Source organism: Cryptomeria japonica, chromosome 4 (assembly GCF_030272615.1).
Source record: "Cryptomeria japonica chromosome 4, Sugi_1.0, whole genome shotgun sequence".
NCBI lineage: Eukaryota > Viridiplantae > Streptophyta > Pinopsida > Cupressales > Cupressaceae > Cryptomeria > Cryptomeria japonica.
In genome coordinates this window covers 630174058-630192654 of record NC_081408.1, presented here as the reverse complement: position 1 = coordinate 630192654, position 18597 = coordinate 630174058, and the positions used below count along the sequence as shown (strand labels likewise).

At 35.5% G+C, this 18597-nt stretch overlaps 2 protein-coding genes across 2 annotated transcripts; both read left to right on the top strand.

The window, feature by feature from the left end:
- The first annotated feature begins 3467 nt into the window (after positions 1-3467).
- LOC131079078 (inorganic phosphate transporter 1-1) lies at positions 3468-5481 on the top strand. The gene has a single exon (XM_058016968.2). It carries the CDS (start codon positions 3531-3533, stop codon positions 5154-5156), a length of 1626 nt encoding a protein of 541 aa, XP_057872951.2. The 5' UTR covers positions 3468-3530; the 3' UTR covers positions 5157-5481.
- A 10841-nt stretch (positions 5482-16322) lies between these two features.
- Positions 16323-17876, top strand: LOC131079079 (low affinity inorganic phosphate transporter 3-like). Its single transcript, XM_058016969.2, has one exon. The coding sequence runs from the start codon at positions 16323-16325 to the stop codon at positions 17874-17876; it is 1554 nt and encodes a 517-aa protein (XP_057872952.2).
- The last annotated feature ends 721 nt before the right edge of the window (positions 17877-18597 follow it).

Here is an 18597-nt window from a genome sequence, read left to right as displayed (position 1 = left end):
GGTCTTACATCGTCAACATGCAAAACACCATAGGGCACTAATGAGAAGGTACCATTTGGATCATCTTGTATAGCCTTAAATGGGTGCTTCTTACATTGCGGCCTTGCTCTCTCAAAAACCTCAACTACCAATATAGTATTGACAAAAGAAGAAGATGCCATTATGAGAAATTTAGGGTTAAGAGTGTACTTTTGTAAATACATCTTGTTCCTAACAGATACACAATATCTTCTATCAGATCACCTCAAAGCTTTTGATCTCCATGGAAACTGATTCGCCTAGCTTTGGTTCTTCAACTCTTTGCTCACAATGTGAGTAATGATTCACATTTTCCCTTTTTAAGCTCACAAACCCTAATTTTAAGTTGACATAAATGTACTGATAAGGTTCAAGCGAATGCCCTGTCCAACATCAATCAACTCACCGGATGATCTAGAGATCTAGATAATCATCTCCAAGCATCTGCAATCTACCATGATAGATCACAAATATTTTCAATGGGGTTCTACAAGATTGTGCATGAATATGCCACCCCCTAAGGCCAAATGCCTTAGTTACCGGATGAAGATCCTACATCGGATTCAGGTGCAGATCCATTGTCCACCTTCGATTCATCTTTTCTAACCCACATCTTCTCATGCTTGTCTCTGATGTCCTCTACTTTTGCCTTGCCTTTATCATCAGTTTTGTTCTTGATTCTACATGCATTGATCTTCTTTCTCCTTCATCTTGTCCATCAACTCTTTCCTCTTATCTCTTGAAGTGTTCACTTGATCTTTCAAATCATTAATGAAGTCTTTAGTTGCAATTAATCTTCTCTTAAAGGAATTTATCTCATTTCTTGTTGCATCAAGATCTTCAAGTGCCACACAAAGCTGTCTTTAAAAACCAAAATCCATTGATTCAATCTCCCGGACCTTCCTCAAGCGGTTAGGCTTGCTCAGAGGAACCAGGCTCTCATACCAATTGTTGGAATCAAGGAACACTAAGAGAGTGGGATGAATCAGTGTTCGACCAATTATGAAATTTTCTGACTTATCCTTAAATCACCAGAAGCATAAGCATGGAAATGAAATGCAGAAACACAAAACAATCAACCACAAAATCATAACACCAGGATTTTTACATGGAAACCCAAATGGGAAAAATCAGAGTGGGATTTGAACCCACTATATTATTCTACTATGGCCGGTAGTAAAATAATATTACATGAAGGGGAATGCACAAGCATTCAGGCACACTGCCTAGAGCTTACAACTCAATTATAATAAGGGCTACAGCCCCAGAAGGCTCACTGCCTTACATATCAATTACATTGATGAATTATGAGAAATGAATTCTAAAATAGCATCTAACAATTCCTGGATGTGTTTCAGTTATGTGCAAAACTCTGACTGTATCTCTTCTGCAACCCTGGTCTTTTTTCTATCTCGGTTAGCTACCGGATCAAGAATGCACACATGAAACTGCACCAAAAGGGATTCTCGATGACTATTTACTTGCATACTATCATATCACACATCAAAAATATCTTCTCCATTGGTCTTATATATCCACAATCATAAAATAAATGTTTATCAAGTCGGCCTATAGTGTAACGTGTAATCATGAATCGTCTTGACCGAATCACCAAAAAGATGATAAAATGATGTCTCTATGTCAGCCCTATCATCCCATGCATGATTCATAACACCCCAATCACCAAAAATATTTCAAACCAAAATGGCTATGCTCAACTTGAACTACCAGAGCCAGATTACCAGTTATCCTTCCATAATAACTTCCGGATATCAAAATCCACAATTACCAGATAGGATTTATGAGGATATTTTCCATCAATGACAACCCTAAACCATTAATCAAGAGTTGATATCCACTGAATGAGTGTCAGTTGCCAACAGTATATTTGCTATATTTGTTAGGATCAACCTTATGTATACTTTCTAGTTGGTTGATCTCTACTCCCCTAGCCTTCTATGTAAAGTTTATATTTAATGTTTTTAACCTCTTGTTTGAGCTCTGCTCCCTTAATTAGAGTTTTGATATTTTCCTAACTTTCATTCTCAAGGTTGAGTTCATCTCCCCTATTTTGGCTTCTATTCATAGCTTCTTCAGTCATTTAGTCATGTAGTCTCTAAATATTTCCATGTAATATCTACTTATTTCTAATATCAATATATATGATATCTGCTTCTTGTCCAAAATAAAAAATCTCAAATCAATTATAAAGATATATGATAAAAGAATATTATAAAGAACTAGATTTATGTCATGTAAAAACAAGATTCAAGTTTAGTTTCAATTGAAATGCTTTTTTCTCCTTTCCTAAATAACCTCTTTCAAATTCTAATATTTTTCTATTAATTTATAAATTTAAAATTAAAAATAGAATACGCAGAATTTTATATTTAAGAATAAACCCAACAATTTAGAAATCATGAAAGAATCATGAACTACAAAGAGAAACATTAAATAAAAACATGAAGCATTATAAAAACCAAACAAAACTAAAGTATATCAAATAGCGATGCACTACATATGAAATACTTAAACATGTGTACATAATCTATCTTCTATTTTTTCAACCTTTTAAAATTGGTAAAGTGTTTGGACTGGAATCAAATAAGTCCAGTTTTTCAATTCTCTCATATAAAATCTTTGAAATGAGCTTCTTAATGTCATGTTTTGTTCCACACTAAACATCAATGAAGGTGATTGGGCAATAAAGCAAACTTTGAAAGAGGATGAATTTGTACATTATATTTAATTAGCCACAAACTAAATCACATATATAATTTAATGCTATGGAATGTCTACATTACAAAACATTGTTAGAGAATATTTAGCTATTGGTTGTTTTTTTACAAATAGTTTTTCTTTTTTTCTTTTTTGCTTATGCTCACTTAAGAGTGCTTATTTTAGTTGTGGTAGTTGCACACTTAGTTTACTTTTCATGCATCTAGCTTAGCTAGAGTTGAGCTTTATTTAGCTCCTCATGCTTACATCTTAATTCTAAATTTAACACAATGTTTTCTTTATAAGTATTTTCTTTATAAACACCTCATTGTAAAATTGTAACTCAATTCCAAATATTGAAATCCAATTATTAAATACAATGCATACGACAAAATCTCCAATAACAACGAGATTCCAACAAAAGGTAGCAATCTTCAATAAATTAGATTAAAACGAATCGCAACCTGTCACCGTCTAAGTATTATTCCCATTAAGATCGATCATGAGGGCCCATATGATCTTTGAAATCTATTTCAGCCATTGCTTAGCATAGTCTTATCAAAACGACATAATCTTTGCAGGCTAAGAAACGTGTTACTAAACCTTGTTTTCTACGTTGGCTTCTTCAAACATCGAAACAATCTTCTTTCTTGTATTTTTCTCTTTGTTTTGTTTCCCATCCTTGGCATCTAAGTCTGTCGTGAGGAGAAGAAATGCAATGGAGACTAAAACAAATAAAATGAATCGTTTCAAATTCAGATAGATTTAGCCTAACGGCTTCTTATTTGCAAACAATGGAACTGAATGCGTCCTCCATAGTGAAAATTGTGCGAGCACAATGGTGCCACCTCAGCGCAATAATCGTTTCAGGCATGGGTTTTTTCACAGGTGCTTACAACCTATTCTGCATCCCTGCTGTTTCCACCCTCCTGGGAAGACTCCACTACGAAGAAGCCATGCCTCTTCTTATAAACGCTGTTGTCAATGGAATTACTCTCTGCGGATTATTCATAGGCCATCTATTCTTCGGCTGGCTTGGAGACAGAATGGGACGCAGAAAGGTTTACGGAATGACTCTGGGCATAATGATTGCGAGTTCCATCGGCTCGGGTCTTTCCATCGGAAGATCGAGGTCGGCTGTGATAGCGAGTCTTTGTTTTTTCAGGTTTTGGCTGGGCGTGGGCATCGGCGGGGACTATCCAAAGTCTGCGACAATCATGGCGGAATACGCCAATACCAAGAACAGGGGAGCTTTTATGGCCGCCGTTTTCTCCATGCAAGCCATCGGAATTCTGACAGGGAGTATCGTTGCGATGACTGTTAGCGCATGTTTTAAAGCAGCTTACCCAGAGCGATCATTTGGGCTGAATGATCTCGTGTGGAGGATAATCCTAATGATTGGAGCCGTCCCAGCAGGGTTCACATTCTACTGGCGAATGAAAATGCCCGAGAGCGCCCACCTACCCACCATTGTTGCCCAAAATGCCAGAAATGCGGCGGCCGACATGTCCGAACTTGTTGGATCAAGTATGATAGAAGATGAAGCGAATACGGGTATAATCTTGCGGCGGAGGGAGCCGTATGGACTGTTTTCCAAGGCTTTTCTGAGAAACCACGGTCGCCACTTGGTGGGCACCATGTTGTGCTGGTTCTTCTCAGATATTACATTCTACAGCACCGGCCTGTTTCAGAAAGATGTATATCGAGCTGTCGGTTGGATAAAGAAGTTGGATGATCATGCGGACGAGTTGGAAGAAGTTTTCCAAATTGCGAAAGCGCAGGCTTTGATTGCACTGAGTGGGACTCTGCCAGGGTGCTTCTTCGGCATTTTGTTCATCGATCGTCTTGGCAGGCGCAAACTTCAGGTCTTTGGATTCTTCTTCATGGCCGTCTGTTTAATTGGGCTATCCTTTGCTTACAATTATTTCAAAAAGCACTGGGATGGGTTTCTAGCGGTTTATACGTTGACATTTTTCTTTTCAATGCTTGGCCCAAACGCAACGACTCTCATCGTCCCCGCGGAGTCATTCCCCGCTCGGATGCGATCGACTTGTCATGGGATTTCTGCAGCAGCTGGAAAGGTCGGCGCTATTATTGGATTGATTGGATTTTCATATGCTTCACAATCCAGTCATAAGAATTCCTCTTATTCTTATGAGGGTTATTTCAATGGAATAGGTATGTCTAAGGCCTTCCTTTTCCTTGGAGTGGCGAGTTGCGTTGGTTTGTTGTGCACATTTCTGGTACGAGAAACAAATGGGCAAGCATTGGAAGACAGCGAGCGGGATGCTATTCTCTCCGAGTATACCAGTGGGCCCACTTCTGGTTCCCTCAACGATAGCATCGAGAGTAATCACCATGGCGCTGAGTCTTCCTCCATTGTCCTTATGGAGCCTAGCAATTTTGGACAAAACTTGTAATATTATGTACACCTCATTTGAAAAAAATGTCCATAATCACCTTCGCGATAAGCAAAAATTTTCTATATATTTTTCGTTTTAGCATGAAGTTGCAGAGAGTAGATTAATGAGTATATTGTAGGTAGGCATAGTAAACACTAGATGTTAATAGGCAAGGGAAGTGAGTCGATTGTCGACCTCGAGGAATAACACCTAGTTGGTATTCATAAGCGATGGCCCGAAATTTGCTCACGTAATACCCATTCATAGACTCTGTGAAGGAAATGTGAGAAACTCTTATACTTAATCATGCAGATCTTTTCTAACACGTTTCCTATATTTTCTATAAAAAGAGCTTTTGGATGAAGCCATTGCATTCTACATTTAAAGTTTATAAACGAATAGATTCTTGGAACATGCATTTTATAAATTATTTTGGTAAGCATTTTCATGTACTTGATCTACAATGTAGTTCTTCTTAATATCTATAAAATGAAAGTGTAAATAATTGAGATTAGAACATACAATTTAATTTTGTACAGAGACATCAATCAAATACCATATGAATATGTTAATAAATTAATAAAAGTAAAGTCATGAATGACATAATGTCATGTTTAAACTATGACATTATAATTATTTATTAGGATAAGTGGAGGAAGGGCTCTCAATGTCTACATAGCAACAAACAACTATCACAACTAGAGGTTTGGAGGATCATGAACCAGCTAGATAAAATAGCTATTATAGTAAACAAAATTAACAAGGTCCAAAGATATAATAAATGAAATGATATTAACCAAATAGACAAAACAACACTCGAATCATAAAAGACTACTAAATAGAGTCTCAATTCTTAACCATTTTATCTAGAGTTTCCTACTATGCAGTGGATGCCACAATTATTTTTCCTTTTTCTTTATACTCTATCATGTTATTTTGTGCATTCTTCTTCAAACTTCTCTCGACTTTTGTCCCCATTGTGATCATCATAATCACATTTTTGCACATGAGATTGTTGTCGATTCTAGCTAAGTGCTTGGTCCATGGTCCTCTCTAAGGCAATTAATATTTCTTTATTTTTCTCACAACAATTATGACATTAGTGTTGTATCCTTTAGGTTTGAAAGTTTTTCTAGGTCATTATGATCATCGGCATTCTTTTGTTGCTAATCTAGTGCATTCACAAGATTGAACCTTCAATGTGAATTTGTTGATATTCATGATAATATAATATGCTCCAAATTCCCATTGGGTTAGTGCACTCATGATTTTTATGGCCTTGTTAGTCTATTGTAATCATAGGTTTGGATTATTCATGTTAATATGGTGCATTCATATTCGAGATGAGGTCCCTCATTTGTGACCTCACATGACTTGCACTAGGATAATAATTCATGTGTATCTATGTGTGTATATATAAACATTGTTGCACAAAATATTAAAATTTAATAAAAGTAATATATGATATAATTTATTTATATTTTCTATTTAACAAAATTGTATAAAATGCTAGATAAAGAGTAATGTTTATTAGGAAGCCAAAAAATTTATCATCAATCTTGTTTGACACAATTTTTTTATGCCAATTTCACCATTTATTGTGTTTCCATTAACATATTTATGAAAAAGATAAATTGTTAACATTTTTGCTTCAAGTAGAAACATAAATGAATTTAACAAAATAAGAAAATAAAATCAAAGTGTTAAATAATGCTAGCATATAATAAATTAATATAAAATTCATACTTCATGCCTTTTATGAAAAAATAAAAAATGCTAGCATATATTTTAATAAAAATATATACAAAAAATTTAATGAGTCATTGTTTTAGGAAAATGATTTTTATTTTAAATTTTGAGTTTCATCCCCAAAAAATATGACTATCATTTGCAAAAATCTCCATCATTTTCAAGAAAAAAAATTAGACAACTAATTTAACCCTCGATTTTCATTAATTGTTCATAATGAATAATAATTGTATACTCTATAGAAAATATTTTAAATTAATATTTGTTACTCTATAAATTTTTTTTACCTTTAAATGCTATTTATTAGTACTTGTTGTAGGCAATACTTTTGCATTCACTTATGCCTAATTAATCGATTTTTTGCACCAATCAAAATTGTTGATTATTTTTGTTTTCAAAATATACTTGATTTTTATAAAGTTGAGATTTATATTTTTCAATTAAAAAATATTTATCTGCAATATGATTGGATGAAATTTTTTGGCATTATAGGAGCAAATTTATAGGAATAATAGATTTTATAGGCTTTTTTAAAGATTTCTTTATATTTAAAAAATAAATGTCTATTTTAAATAACTTCTTGTGAATTTGATTCACACCATTTAAATTAAATTTTAAAAAAATGAAATTAAACTATCTCATTACAAACATTACACAACAAATATTTCTACTAAAAAAAAAATCCAAGTATGTAACTTTAATAATCATAATTTTGTATAATTTTTTTTAATCAATCTATTTTTATCAATGCTTTTTGAATATATAACTCTTTAATCATCTTAATATATATAATATAATTTTATAACATTTAATCATAAATTGAAATATTTTTCATTTAATCATTACAAAAAACCTATTTTCACTTTATTGTTTATATTATATAATTCTATAATTATTAATAGTTCTTTTATTAAGATCAGCTAACATCTATTTCAATGTAGTTTGATAAGAGGATGGGGATGAGCAGGATCGTAGGCAGTGAAAGGTGTAGAGTTTTTGAGGGTGAAGATGATGCAGACGAGGCGAATGGTGCATATAATGTTGATGACTGTGAGGGGATGTGAGTGGTATGTTATTTTTCAATGTTTCCTAATGGGTGTGTTTGGTCCTGTCGTTGGCTCATGGTCGGCTTTGGTGGGCATCTGATTGTTTTGTGTACGAATGTTGTGTTGTTTGTGCTTGGCGATTATTGTGGCGTTCTTCATGTGCCCTCTCTGGATTTCTTGTGGCCTGGGGTTTTTGTTTTTGGTTTGAGCGGATCTGTGGGTGTTATTGTGCAACATCCTTGTTTTGGCTCGAGGATAGTCTTGTCAGTCATTCTCTACTCTTCCTAGCTGGAGCTTTTGGCTTTTTCGAGATTGCGGATCGGTTGTGTTTTCAAAGGGTTTCGACACCTTTCCTCCTGCTTCTCCTGCTTCTCGGGGTTCCCTCTCTATTCTTCATGTTAACGGTTTCTCTTGGTTGTGTCTCTTGAGGTAACTCCATCTCCTATTGAGGTGGAGATGTGTATGACATGTCTTCCTTTGATTTGTTGTAGGGAGTTTCTCAGGGTAGTGGTTATGGTTCCGGGAGCCATGTTAAAACCCAATTTTTAAGGTTTGGGGAGCTTGCCAAAACCCCATGGGGTGGATTGTATTGCTTATGGGATCTTCATGTAACCTCTATTCCTTCATTTCAGAAGAAGGCTAAGGGAGCCTGTTTAAAACCCTTGTATTTTATGTTGATGGGGTTTGGTCTCTAATGTTCTTGTCTTATCATTCCCTATTTCTTCATGTTGAGGATCTTCTTCCCCCCTCTGGTCTTGTTTCTTGACTTGGTTTGTTGCACTTCATTTTCTGCATCTTAGGGTTACTCCAGTCGTTCCTATTGAGGTGGTCCTATCTTCTATGGAGGGGGAGATGGATGTGGCTAGAGCTGACTTGTCTCCTATTGAGGTGGAGGTGGATACAACATTTTTTGCCTAGATTTGCTATTCAGGGGCTAATTATTCTCAAGTGTTGGGCTACACAGGTGTTGTTGATGACATTGGTGCTATCTTCTTCCAGATAGGTTGTGGGAGGCTTTTAAAACCCACTCTTGAAGGTTTAAGGAGCCTTCCAAAACCCTCTTGTCCCAGATTGTGTTTGCATGCTTATATTACAAGATTATGGAGGTTGTTACTTGGAGATTTTTTATCAGGTTATGGGGGCTTGGAAAAACCCTTATCTTTTCTATGTTTGGTCAGGGGTGCCTTGTTAATACCCTTGTGTTTGTGTTAAGCTTTTGCCTACTTCCTGTTCAAGTGGTTCTCTTTGTTTTATCTTTATGGCTAGGCTAAGTTTTGGTTGTTGGTTCTCTTTGCTATATCTGTTGGCAGCCGTTTGTTTAGGGTTGTGGATCCTTGTTTGATCCAAGGGTTTTGGGTCCCTACAAAACCTGTTGTATGAGGTTTCTAGTCACCTCAAAATCTATTTTCCCCTTTAATCAAAACAATTCTTTTATTAAGATCAATTATAATAAATTTACATAAATATAATTAAAATAATATATAATCTTAAACTAATAACTAGTAATTAAGTTTAAGATTAATTTTTTATTATTATATAGATTTTATAATTAAATTATGATTATATTCTTAAGAAAAATGTATATTTCCACTATAATGTTTATATTATAATTATATTATAATTATTAATATTATTTTATTAAAGTGAGACTTATAGTTAATATTATAAAAATACAATTGCAATCATATAATTTTAAAATAACAACAACTTTTAATTATAATAATTAAGAATTATAAAGAATATTTTTATTGTAATACTATAAAGACAAATACTCATTACGTACCACTTTTTTTTTAAATTACATAGCCCACCGGAATTCAATCCCTGACGCCGGTTTTTTTTTTTTTTCCCAAATAGTTTGCTATTTCTCTTTTTGCCAGATTTGATCAATGAAATTTTATTGGTTCACATGAATTTGGGAGGGTTGAAACCAAAGGGTAGACCTGGGACCCATTTTGAGCCTGAACCAATCCCTTTGTGATAATTCGTTGTGTAAAAATATAAAGAGGCACCTGTACGTTGACATAAAAGCGTAAGTGTATGCTGGTGCTATGTTGAGCCATCAGATGGAAAGATTATATATATTCTGATGGCAGATTTGCAGAATACATAATACAAATAAAAGCTTTTCATTATATGGAAAGATTATACGCTTTAAAGCTACAAATCTGCCTCTCATTTTGAGTAAAAATGTTTATGCGTACTTGTTCTTGGTTTTTGATGAAATTTAGAGTGGTGTAAGTGTAGAGATGCAAGTTTCGGAGGAATCTATGTTTTTGTATGATTCTTAAACGTCCTTTCAAGTCAAACAAGGTGCTCCTTCCTTTGAGATCCACACAGATTAGGTGAGGAGCATTCCTTGAAAGAAAAATCATATTGAGGATGGGTGTACCTGACGTTGCATCTTGCTGGTTAGGTTGCTTTTTGCTATTGATTCGGTCCTCTTTGTTACATTCTCCAGATAACTGCATCTATTATTTGTCAACTCAAGCTTATTTTTGTGTGTAACTCTATAATCGATATATCGTCCTCTTTGTTTTACACTATTATTAGAAAACTATGTTGTCAATCTGTAGCCTGTTAATGCATAGCCGATAGGCTTTTATATATGAGAACTTCCACAGGATTCGTAATTGTCTTACGCCGATTATTATTAGCATCGCAAGAAATTTTGGCCAACATTTGGAGAAAATGTCTTAACTCATTTTCCTATGCTTTATTTGGGGAAAATGTGTTACTCATTTTCCTTTGCTTTCTACTCAGGAAACTTGCACGGCGAGAATCTGCCGGCAAACATAGAACCCGTTTAGTTAAGGTCCATAATGCAAATTTTTATAAAAGGTGTTGGGATATGAAGTTCAATGGTCACATGATCTTTCGCCTTCTATCAACTTTTGGTTCCACAACTGAATATGATTCTATAAATGCCTGTATGTGCAGTCATGTATGATGTAGTATTGGAGATATTGATTAATATAAGTGTTCCCTGCTTTCTAGTGGATGTAGCCAGTAATGGTGAATAATGTTAAAATCTTGCTTCATGCGTTGTCATGTATATTTTTCTATTTATTTCCGTTTTAGTTTAATTGTTGAATGTTATCTCTATTCATTTTAATTTTTAAAATTGGTATCAGAGTCAGATTGGCTTGAGCAGAGATGGAAGACGAAGATGATGATTCTATTGAAGAATTTCTTGATTCGACTAAAGAAGAGGATGTTGAAGAGGAGGATGCTGAAGTGAGTGAGGATGAAGCTGAGGAAGTTGAGACCAAGACTCGGGAGGATTATGAAAAAGAAAAATCTACGAGGTTGAAGGAAGAGAATCTCCTACTCACAGACAAACTGATTTGTATGCACCAGAAGTTGATGGTTTTGTGTTGTATGATAAATATTGAAAAAGATAACTTTGAGAAAGAATGAGATTTTTCTGAAGTGATCATATTTCAGCAAGAGGAAAGTGATGGGAAGCTCCTAACAGAGGACTCTTTCCTCACAAAAATGCATGTCTTGTTGATAGGAAATCCTTTCCTTGGTAGAAAGAATCCACAAGAGGATTTCGGGGTGCCTAGTGATTGAAGATCCTAGGAGCGCGGGGATTATAGAGCTCAAGGAGGTGGGAGAGAGCCTTTGACTAAAGGCTGTGCAAGATCTAGATGATTTCAGAAAGGTTGAGAATATGGTCTTTGAGGAAATTGGATTTCAAAAAAAAAAAGAGAGTGATGATTTGTTGATGAAGATTGCAGAAGTAGAGGCAGAGTGAAATGCATTGATTGCAGGTAGTACACAAGCTTCTACAAGATATACAACAAACTCATTTGACATGGAATCCGTTGGTGCTGGGTATAGTTAGTGAAGCGGTCCTGATGCTACTGCTGTGAATTGGTTAGAGGGTTGTGGTAAATCAGTTGAATGTGAAGCTATTATAAATATGCAGTCCTCGGAGATGTTTGCGTCCAACTCTGCCATGAAAGAGAATCCATTTTTCCTATCGAACAATTCTGCTTCACCTGAGGATTTGCAGTACAAAATGGATACTATAACAGAAATTTTGAATGAATGCACACCGTCTGAGATTGTTGATTTGGATAATAATAATGTTGGGAATCTAGCAAAAGTTTGGAACCATAAAGATTCAAGTGCCACCTGTTTTGCCAAGGATCATTATTACAACTGCTATCTTGACAATTATAGTGGTGGTTGTTTTGGTAATAAGCTAGACCGAGCAGATTGTGTGGCACGTATAGCCCAAGAGTCACTCAATTTCGCATAAACAACTAGCCAAATAGGTGTGGTGGCAGAATTGGTACATGTGGCCAGTGATTTGGGTTTGGGCGTTTGTGTGGGACAAACTGCTCAAGACAATGCCCTGGCATCGCAACAGTGCATGATGGAGCCTATGAAGTGGCAACATAAAGTAGAGGAAGCAATGAAGATGGTAATGCCTATACCAGAGGGAATTGACGTTGGGACTACAGATAGTTGTGTTGGAGTGTGGCAGCATGATTGTGCGAATATCATTATAAATGATCAGGGTAATGCATCTACCCCGATGTTTTCTTCCCGAGATGTCAGGAATTTTACTCTACAAGAAGTGCCAGGTAAAACTTGGCAAAAAGAAGAGGCATGCTACAAACGTCCTGTGCCATTTTGACAAGACACAAACGTACAAGAACTTTGTACGCAACTGTAACATAGACACGAATGGCATTTTGAACATCTCTGCGGAGGACAAGATTGCAGGAGTGAAGAACAAGATCATTGTTATTAATGACAAGGGACGTCTCAGCAAAGAAGATATTTACAGAATGGTATGCGATAAGGAACAATACAAGGAAGAGGATGAGGAGATTATCAGAAAGGTATCCCAGTTAAGGCATAATCTATGTGCAAAGACCCACAACATGATGAATAGAGAGAATAATGTTGATAGTGCGGAAGGTATTTTAGTTGACCATAATGTTGATGAATCAAATTTAGTTAGCAGTAATGCTGGATATTTGAGAGTTGTTTTGGGTACAATAGATCAAGACAATTCTTTGGCCACAATGTTGTTGATGTTAGAATTGATTCCAAATCTCCCAAGGGATGCTGAATAGATTCGACAATGCAAAGACCAAGTTTTTGCATCGCATGATGAGCCCGAGGTAGCATGTGTTTGGCTTCCTAATCGGGACTCCCCTAGGCTGGCTATGGCTAGATAATTTAGTGACTTTTATCTTAGGGACCTTGGTCTCATTACTAAACCAAATATTTCTTACCGCCACCTCACTGAGAAAGATAAGTTTTTCCGTTTCCTGGAATTGTGTGTCATCCTCTTGGATGGGCCTGTTATTGGTGGAAATGATTTCATCATTACAATTGTAGGAGGCTATGCACATAATGGCCATGGAGAGGAAGCTGCCAAATTATGGCATCAAATATAGAGTACTAGTATTCTAAGTGGGAGACAAGTGCAAGAGGATGACGCATTAATTGAATATGCCAGACTAGCAGGTCAAACTTTTAGAGTGTTGAATCTCGATAGTGAATGGTTTAAGCTTGAAATGTATCAATTCTTTGCTGGAGGTTGTGAAGTTTATGCTCCAACGCCAAGGGTATTAGAACCTTGTAATGGTGACCCTTTAGATTATACAGTGATGTTATTGATTTTGGCACAATCGGTGAATTTGTGCCGGAAAGCATTTATGACTCTAGTTTGAGTTGGAGAAGGCTCATTCGAAGTTTTCATGAGAAAAGTTTAGCCAAGTTAAAATCTTCCATGGGCTTGGTTCTGTAAGAATCGAAATGGAAAGCAGGGGATGTTTTTTGTGCATGGCTATACCGGTTGGCCTTCACGGGGGAGATTGTTTGGATGTGAAGCCCAACGGTTAGATGACCTTTCACCTTCTCCCAAGTTCTGGTTCCACAACTGAATATGATTCTATAAATGTCTATATGTGTAGTCATGTATGATGTAGTATTGGAGATATTGATTAATATAAGTGTTCCCTTCTTTCTAATGGATGTAGCCAGTAATGGTGAACCATGTTAAAATCTTGCATCATGCGTTGTCATGTATTTTTCTATGTTTATTTCCATTTTAGTTTAATTGTTGAATGTTATCTTTGTTCATTTTAATCTTTACAAAAGTCCCTTACTAATGATGTAGAGAAGCTTTGAAACGCTATTCTAATGTTATGACATAATTGAACATGATGCAAAATGCTCTCCTAATTTTGAAATAATGTTATATATACTTAGTTGCAGAAAGACAAGTAATTTTCAATGAGACCTTTTTTTATTTTTGATAATTAAATTATTGGTTAGGGCTAGTCCCCTTCATTAGGTAATCAAAAGATACATTTTTAGTTTCCATATTTCGTGTTTTTTCTTTAATTACTTCTAGCACCAGACTATAACTAAAAAAATCCTTGTCGTTAACTTTCGGCTATAGTAACTAGAATTATTAACAAAGATAACATATATTTCCAAAATATCACTTACCTAGCCTTTACTCCATTTAGTCATGGTCATCATTGTTTGAGCCGCTCTCATCATTTTTCCCCTCTATGCATTCCTATTTTATGAAATTTTCTATCCACATGGGGTTAGGGTTGATTGCCACATCTATCCAGTTTAGCAAGAAGTTTAAGCACCTCATAGCTCTTTCTTTGTTGTCCTCATACTCCATTTCATCGTCGAGCAGAATTATTGGCAACTTTTCTCTTTCATCATCTTTTTTATCATAATCTTTTGCTAGGTATCCAATTTTATTCTATGTTCCTCAGCGTTGTAGCATCACACATAGAAGGAATGAACTTTTGCTCAAAAATTTCCATAGATATTGAGTTTGCATGTATTCAATGCCTTAGGGCCCAAAAATGGGGATAAAGATTATCTATTGATGATACAACGGAAAATTCGAATAGACTGAAATTGAATATTTACATTTGGATATTGTCATAGTCCACCTTTCTTATAAGGAACTAAGGCAATGATATGGTTTTTGGTGGGGGTGGTTATAGGGTGATTGATTAATTTTTAATCTATAACTTACATTCTATGAATGATATTTGAGGTTTCTTGTAGTGTCCTATTATATCCTATTAAGAGCTAAGTTTGGTTAACTAAATTATTGAGATGTATTCGGATTCATATTCATTGATCATTGACAAAAATTCTATTGACATAGAAATATAAAATATACTATTATTTTTAATGAAATAAAATATCTCATTCAAAACAATTAATTGGTATAGTATTCTTGAAAGATCTATAATAAATGTATAATCATTAATGCTAAATATACAATCAATTATCAACAATTGAAGTTGTTTGCCTTTTCAACATCAACAAATATATGTAAATTAATATGATTTTCAAAAAAAAAAATGTGTGTTAATTTTTAAAGAAAATAGAGTAAAGGCAAGGCAAAACTGATTCATTAATACCATGTCAACAAAATTATGGCCACCTTAAACAAAAGATATATGTTGACTAGATCTACAATCTAAATTGAAATTTATTGATGTCAAATACCTATTACAAAATTTTGAGGGAATGAAAAATGAGCAGTTCAAAATGTAATTGAGTATAACAAGATTGGGAAATATATATTTGAAACATAAATGGAGAACTACTTAGCAAGGCAGAATTGCACAAGGTACATTACAAGGGAATTTAAGCACAACTCTAACACACAATTAGATATCTTAAAGTTCACAAACATGAAATATGTTATTGGGTTAAATTTGGTTTTAAGGATTTTTAAATTTGTTTAATAGCATATACAATTGATATTTTTTTTTATTGGTGGCTTATTTCTCTAATAAATATGACAAGTCTCGAATAGTTCGTCTATAATGATATTTAGAATTTGTTAATAATTTAAATTGTTAAATATATAATTATATAAAAATATACTATCCGACTGTGGTGAAAGAATCAATATCTTGACTTCGCTTTGGTCTCATATACCCATTCTACTCCGTGTTTTTTCCCAGATACACAGGTGAAAAGAAACTTCAGAATATTATCCATTTGCACTGGATAAATCTTAAGAATTGCTGAATAATCGTGACGATCATGTGATGTATAGGCGCGGGAGAAGGTATCGATCATCTTTCATGATTTTATCGTTTTCACAGCTTGCTACCAGTAAAAACAACCATAAAAAGACATAAGCTTACAGGATTTGGGCTCTTCCTAGAAATTCCTTCCGAGCCGAAAATCATTGTTAAAAAGTATAATGGCATTGATTACATCGAATGGAATAGCCAGAATGGGACCAGATGCAGTATATTCAAGAATATGCTTTCCCTACAGGAAAGCAACGGGGAGCAGAAAGAGAGAAATTAAAATGAAGCTTTTCGCTCACTAAATTCAACGAAACGATTAGGAGTGACTAAAAATGGCGCTGAAAGTACTGTCTGCACTCGACGGAGCGGCAACGCAGCTCTATCATTTCAGCGCAATACTTATAGCAGGCATGGGCTTCTTCACGGACGCTTACGACTTGTTTTGCATCCCACCCGTTTCCAATTTGCTTGGAAAAATCTATTACAAGGATGGTCTCTTGCCCATTCATGTAAAAGCTCTAGTTAACGGAACAGCTTTATGTGGGGCACTGGCAGGCCAACTGTTCTTCGGATGGCTTGGGGACAGAATGGGGCGAAAGAAGGTCTATGGAATTACTCTCAAGTTGATGGTCGTCACTTCGATTGCTTCGGGCTTTTCCCTCGGCCGCTCTCGCGAGTCTGTATTAACATGCTTATGTTTTTTCAGGTTCTGGCTGGGGTTTGGCGTTGGCGGGGACTACCCACTGTCTGCAACAATCATGTCCGAATATGCAAATACCAAGACCAGAGGAGCTTTTATGGCTGCTGTATTTGCTATGCAGGGTCTTGGAATTATTGCCGGAAGTATAGTTGCTATAATAGTCAGCGCTTGTTTTGGAATAAGGCACTCAATTCCATCCGATATGCAGCAGGACATGGTGTGGAGGATAATCCTGATGTTTGGAGCAGTTCCTGCAGGCTTAACATATTATTGGAGAATGAAAATGCCGGAGACAGCTCGTTACACGGCGCTCGTGGCTAGAAACGCCAGGCAAGCAGCAGCGGATATGTCTAAAGTTCTTCATGTGCATATTGAAGAAGATGAAAACAGTGTGCTACGGATCGAAACCCTGGATGAACAATTTGGATTGTTTTCCAGGGATTTCGTAAAGCATCATGGCCTACAACTGCTGGGCACTACATCCACTTGGTTTTTCGTCGACGTTGCATTTTACAGCAGTAATTTGTTGCAGATCGACTTATACCGCAATACAGGGTTGTTGCAGAAATCGTCTGAATATAAAAATCCAGTGGATGAAGTTATTGAGAGTGCGAAAGCGCAGGCGTTGGTTGCCTTGTGGGGAACTCTGCCCGGGTATGTGTTCACCATTTTTCTGATAGATCGTATTGGCCGGCGTTTAATTCAGCTTGTTGGATTCTTTTTTATGTCAGCGTTTTTGTTTGCCCTTGCCATCCCTTACAAACATTGGGTAAAAGAATCAAAAGGAGGATTTATTGCGATTCATTCTCTGATACTTTTCTTTACCAACTTTGGTCCCAATACAACGACTTTTATTGTGCCGGCGGAGTTATTTCCTGCACGACTGCGATCGACCTGCCATGGCATTTCTGCTGCTGCTGGAAAAGCAGGAGCCCTAACTGGATTAGTCGGCTTCTTGATTGCATTGGAAAACAAGGATAAGCAGCATGGTCCGTCTGGTGTCGGAGAAAAAGACCATCTGAGCGGCGAAGGACAGCGAAACGCCCTGATTATTCTTGCAGTGGCAAGCTCCCTGGGCTTTGTCTGCAGCTTTATAATACCAGAAACAATGGGAAGGTCTTTAGAGGAAAACGAAGTACAGGTATCTCGATCTGCGGCTGAAGTAGAACTCCAGGATGAAACTTAATGTAAAATAGATAGACTCACCATAACTAGTGTTATGGTACAGGTTTACTGAGATAATAAATGTATTTTGAGAGTAATATTGTAATTGCTTTTATTGTCATTGGATTGTAAATACTGGATTTATGAAGATGTTTTAATAATCTTAAACTTCACCAAATATAACATCATCTAATCATTTGTTAGGAAGGAATTTCTTTTGACTTTTAAATTTATTTGAAGACCTATATGACACAAACTATCTAACTAGTGCTTGCATCTAAATCAGGCGCAATGTTTAAGCTGATAGTGTAAGCTGATAGTTATTTATATAGTTATAAATTTAATAAAAGATTTTTAATTGAACGTATAAATACTTTATCAAAATTAGATTATAGTTGACTTTAAATAGTGTAAATACTTTATCATATTCTCTTCATTGACATTGAGACTACTCACATCATAGGTTGAGAGATATCTATTTTGAAGAGCATAATTTTTTTGAGTCGTAATTAAACCATGAAGCTAACTCCATGCCTAATTGAAAAGTCTTTGAAAAACTCATTTTGTGTATATCTTGCCTACTATTTTATTAAAGCTATGAGATTTCCACAATCCATCTTATATTCTTGAATTTTTTCTGGATTCGATTGTGTGTATTTTTTTCCCATCAGAGTTTTGAATCACATTCCGTGATTCATCATCAGGATGAAAAGAATTCCAAAGACATGAAAGATGCATCGAAG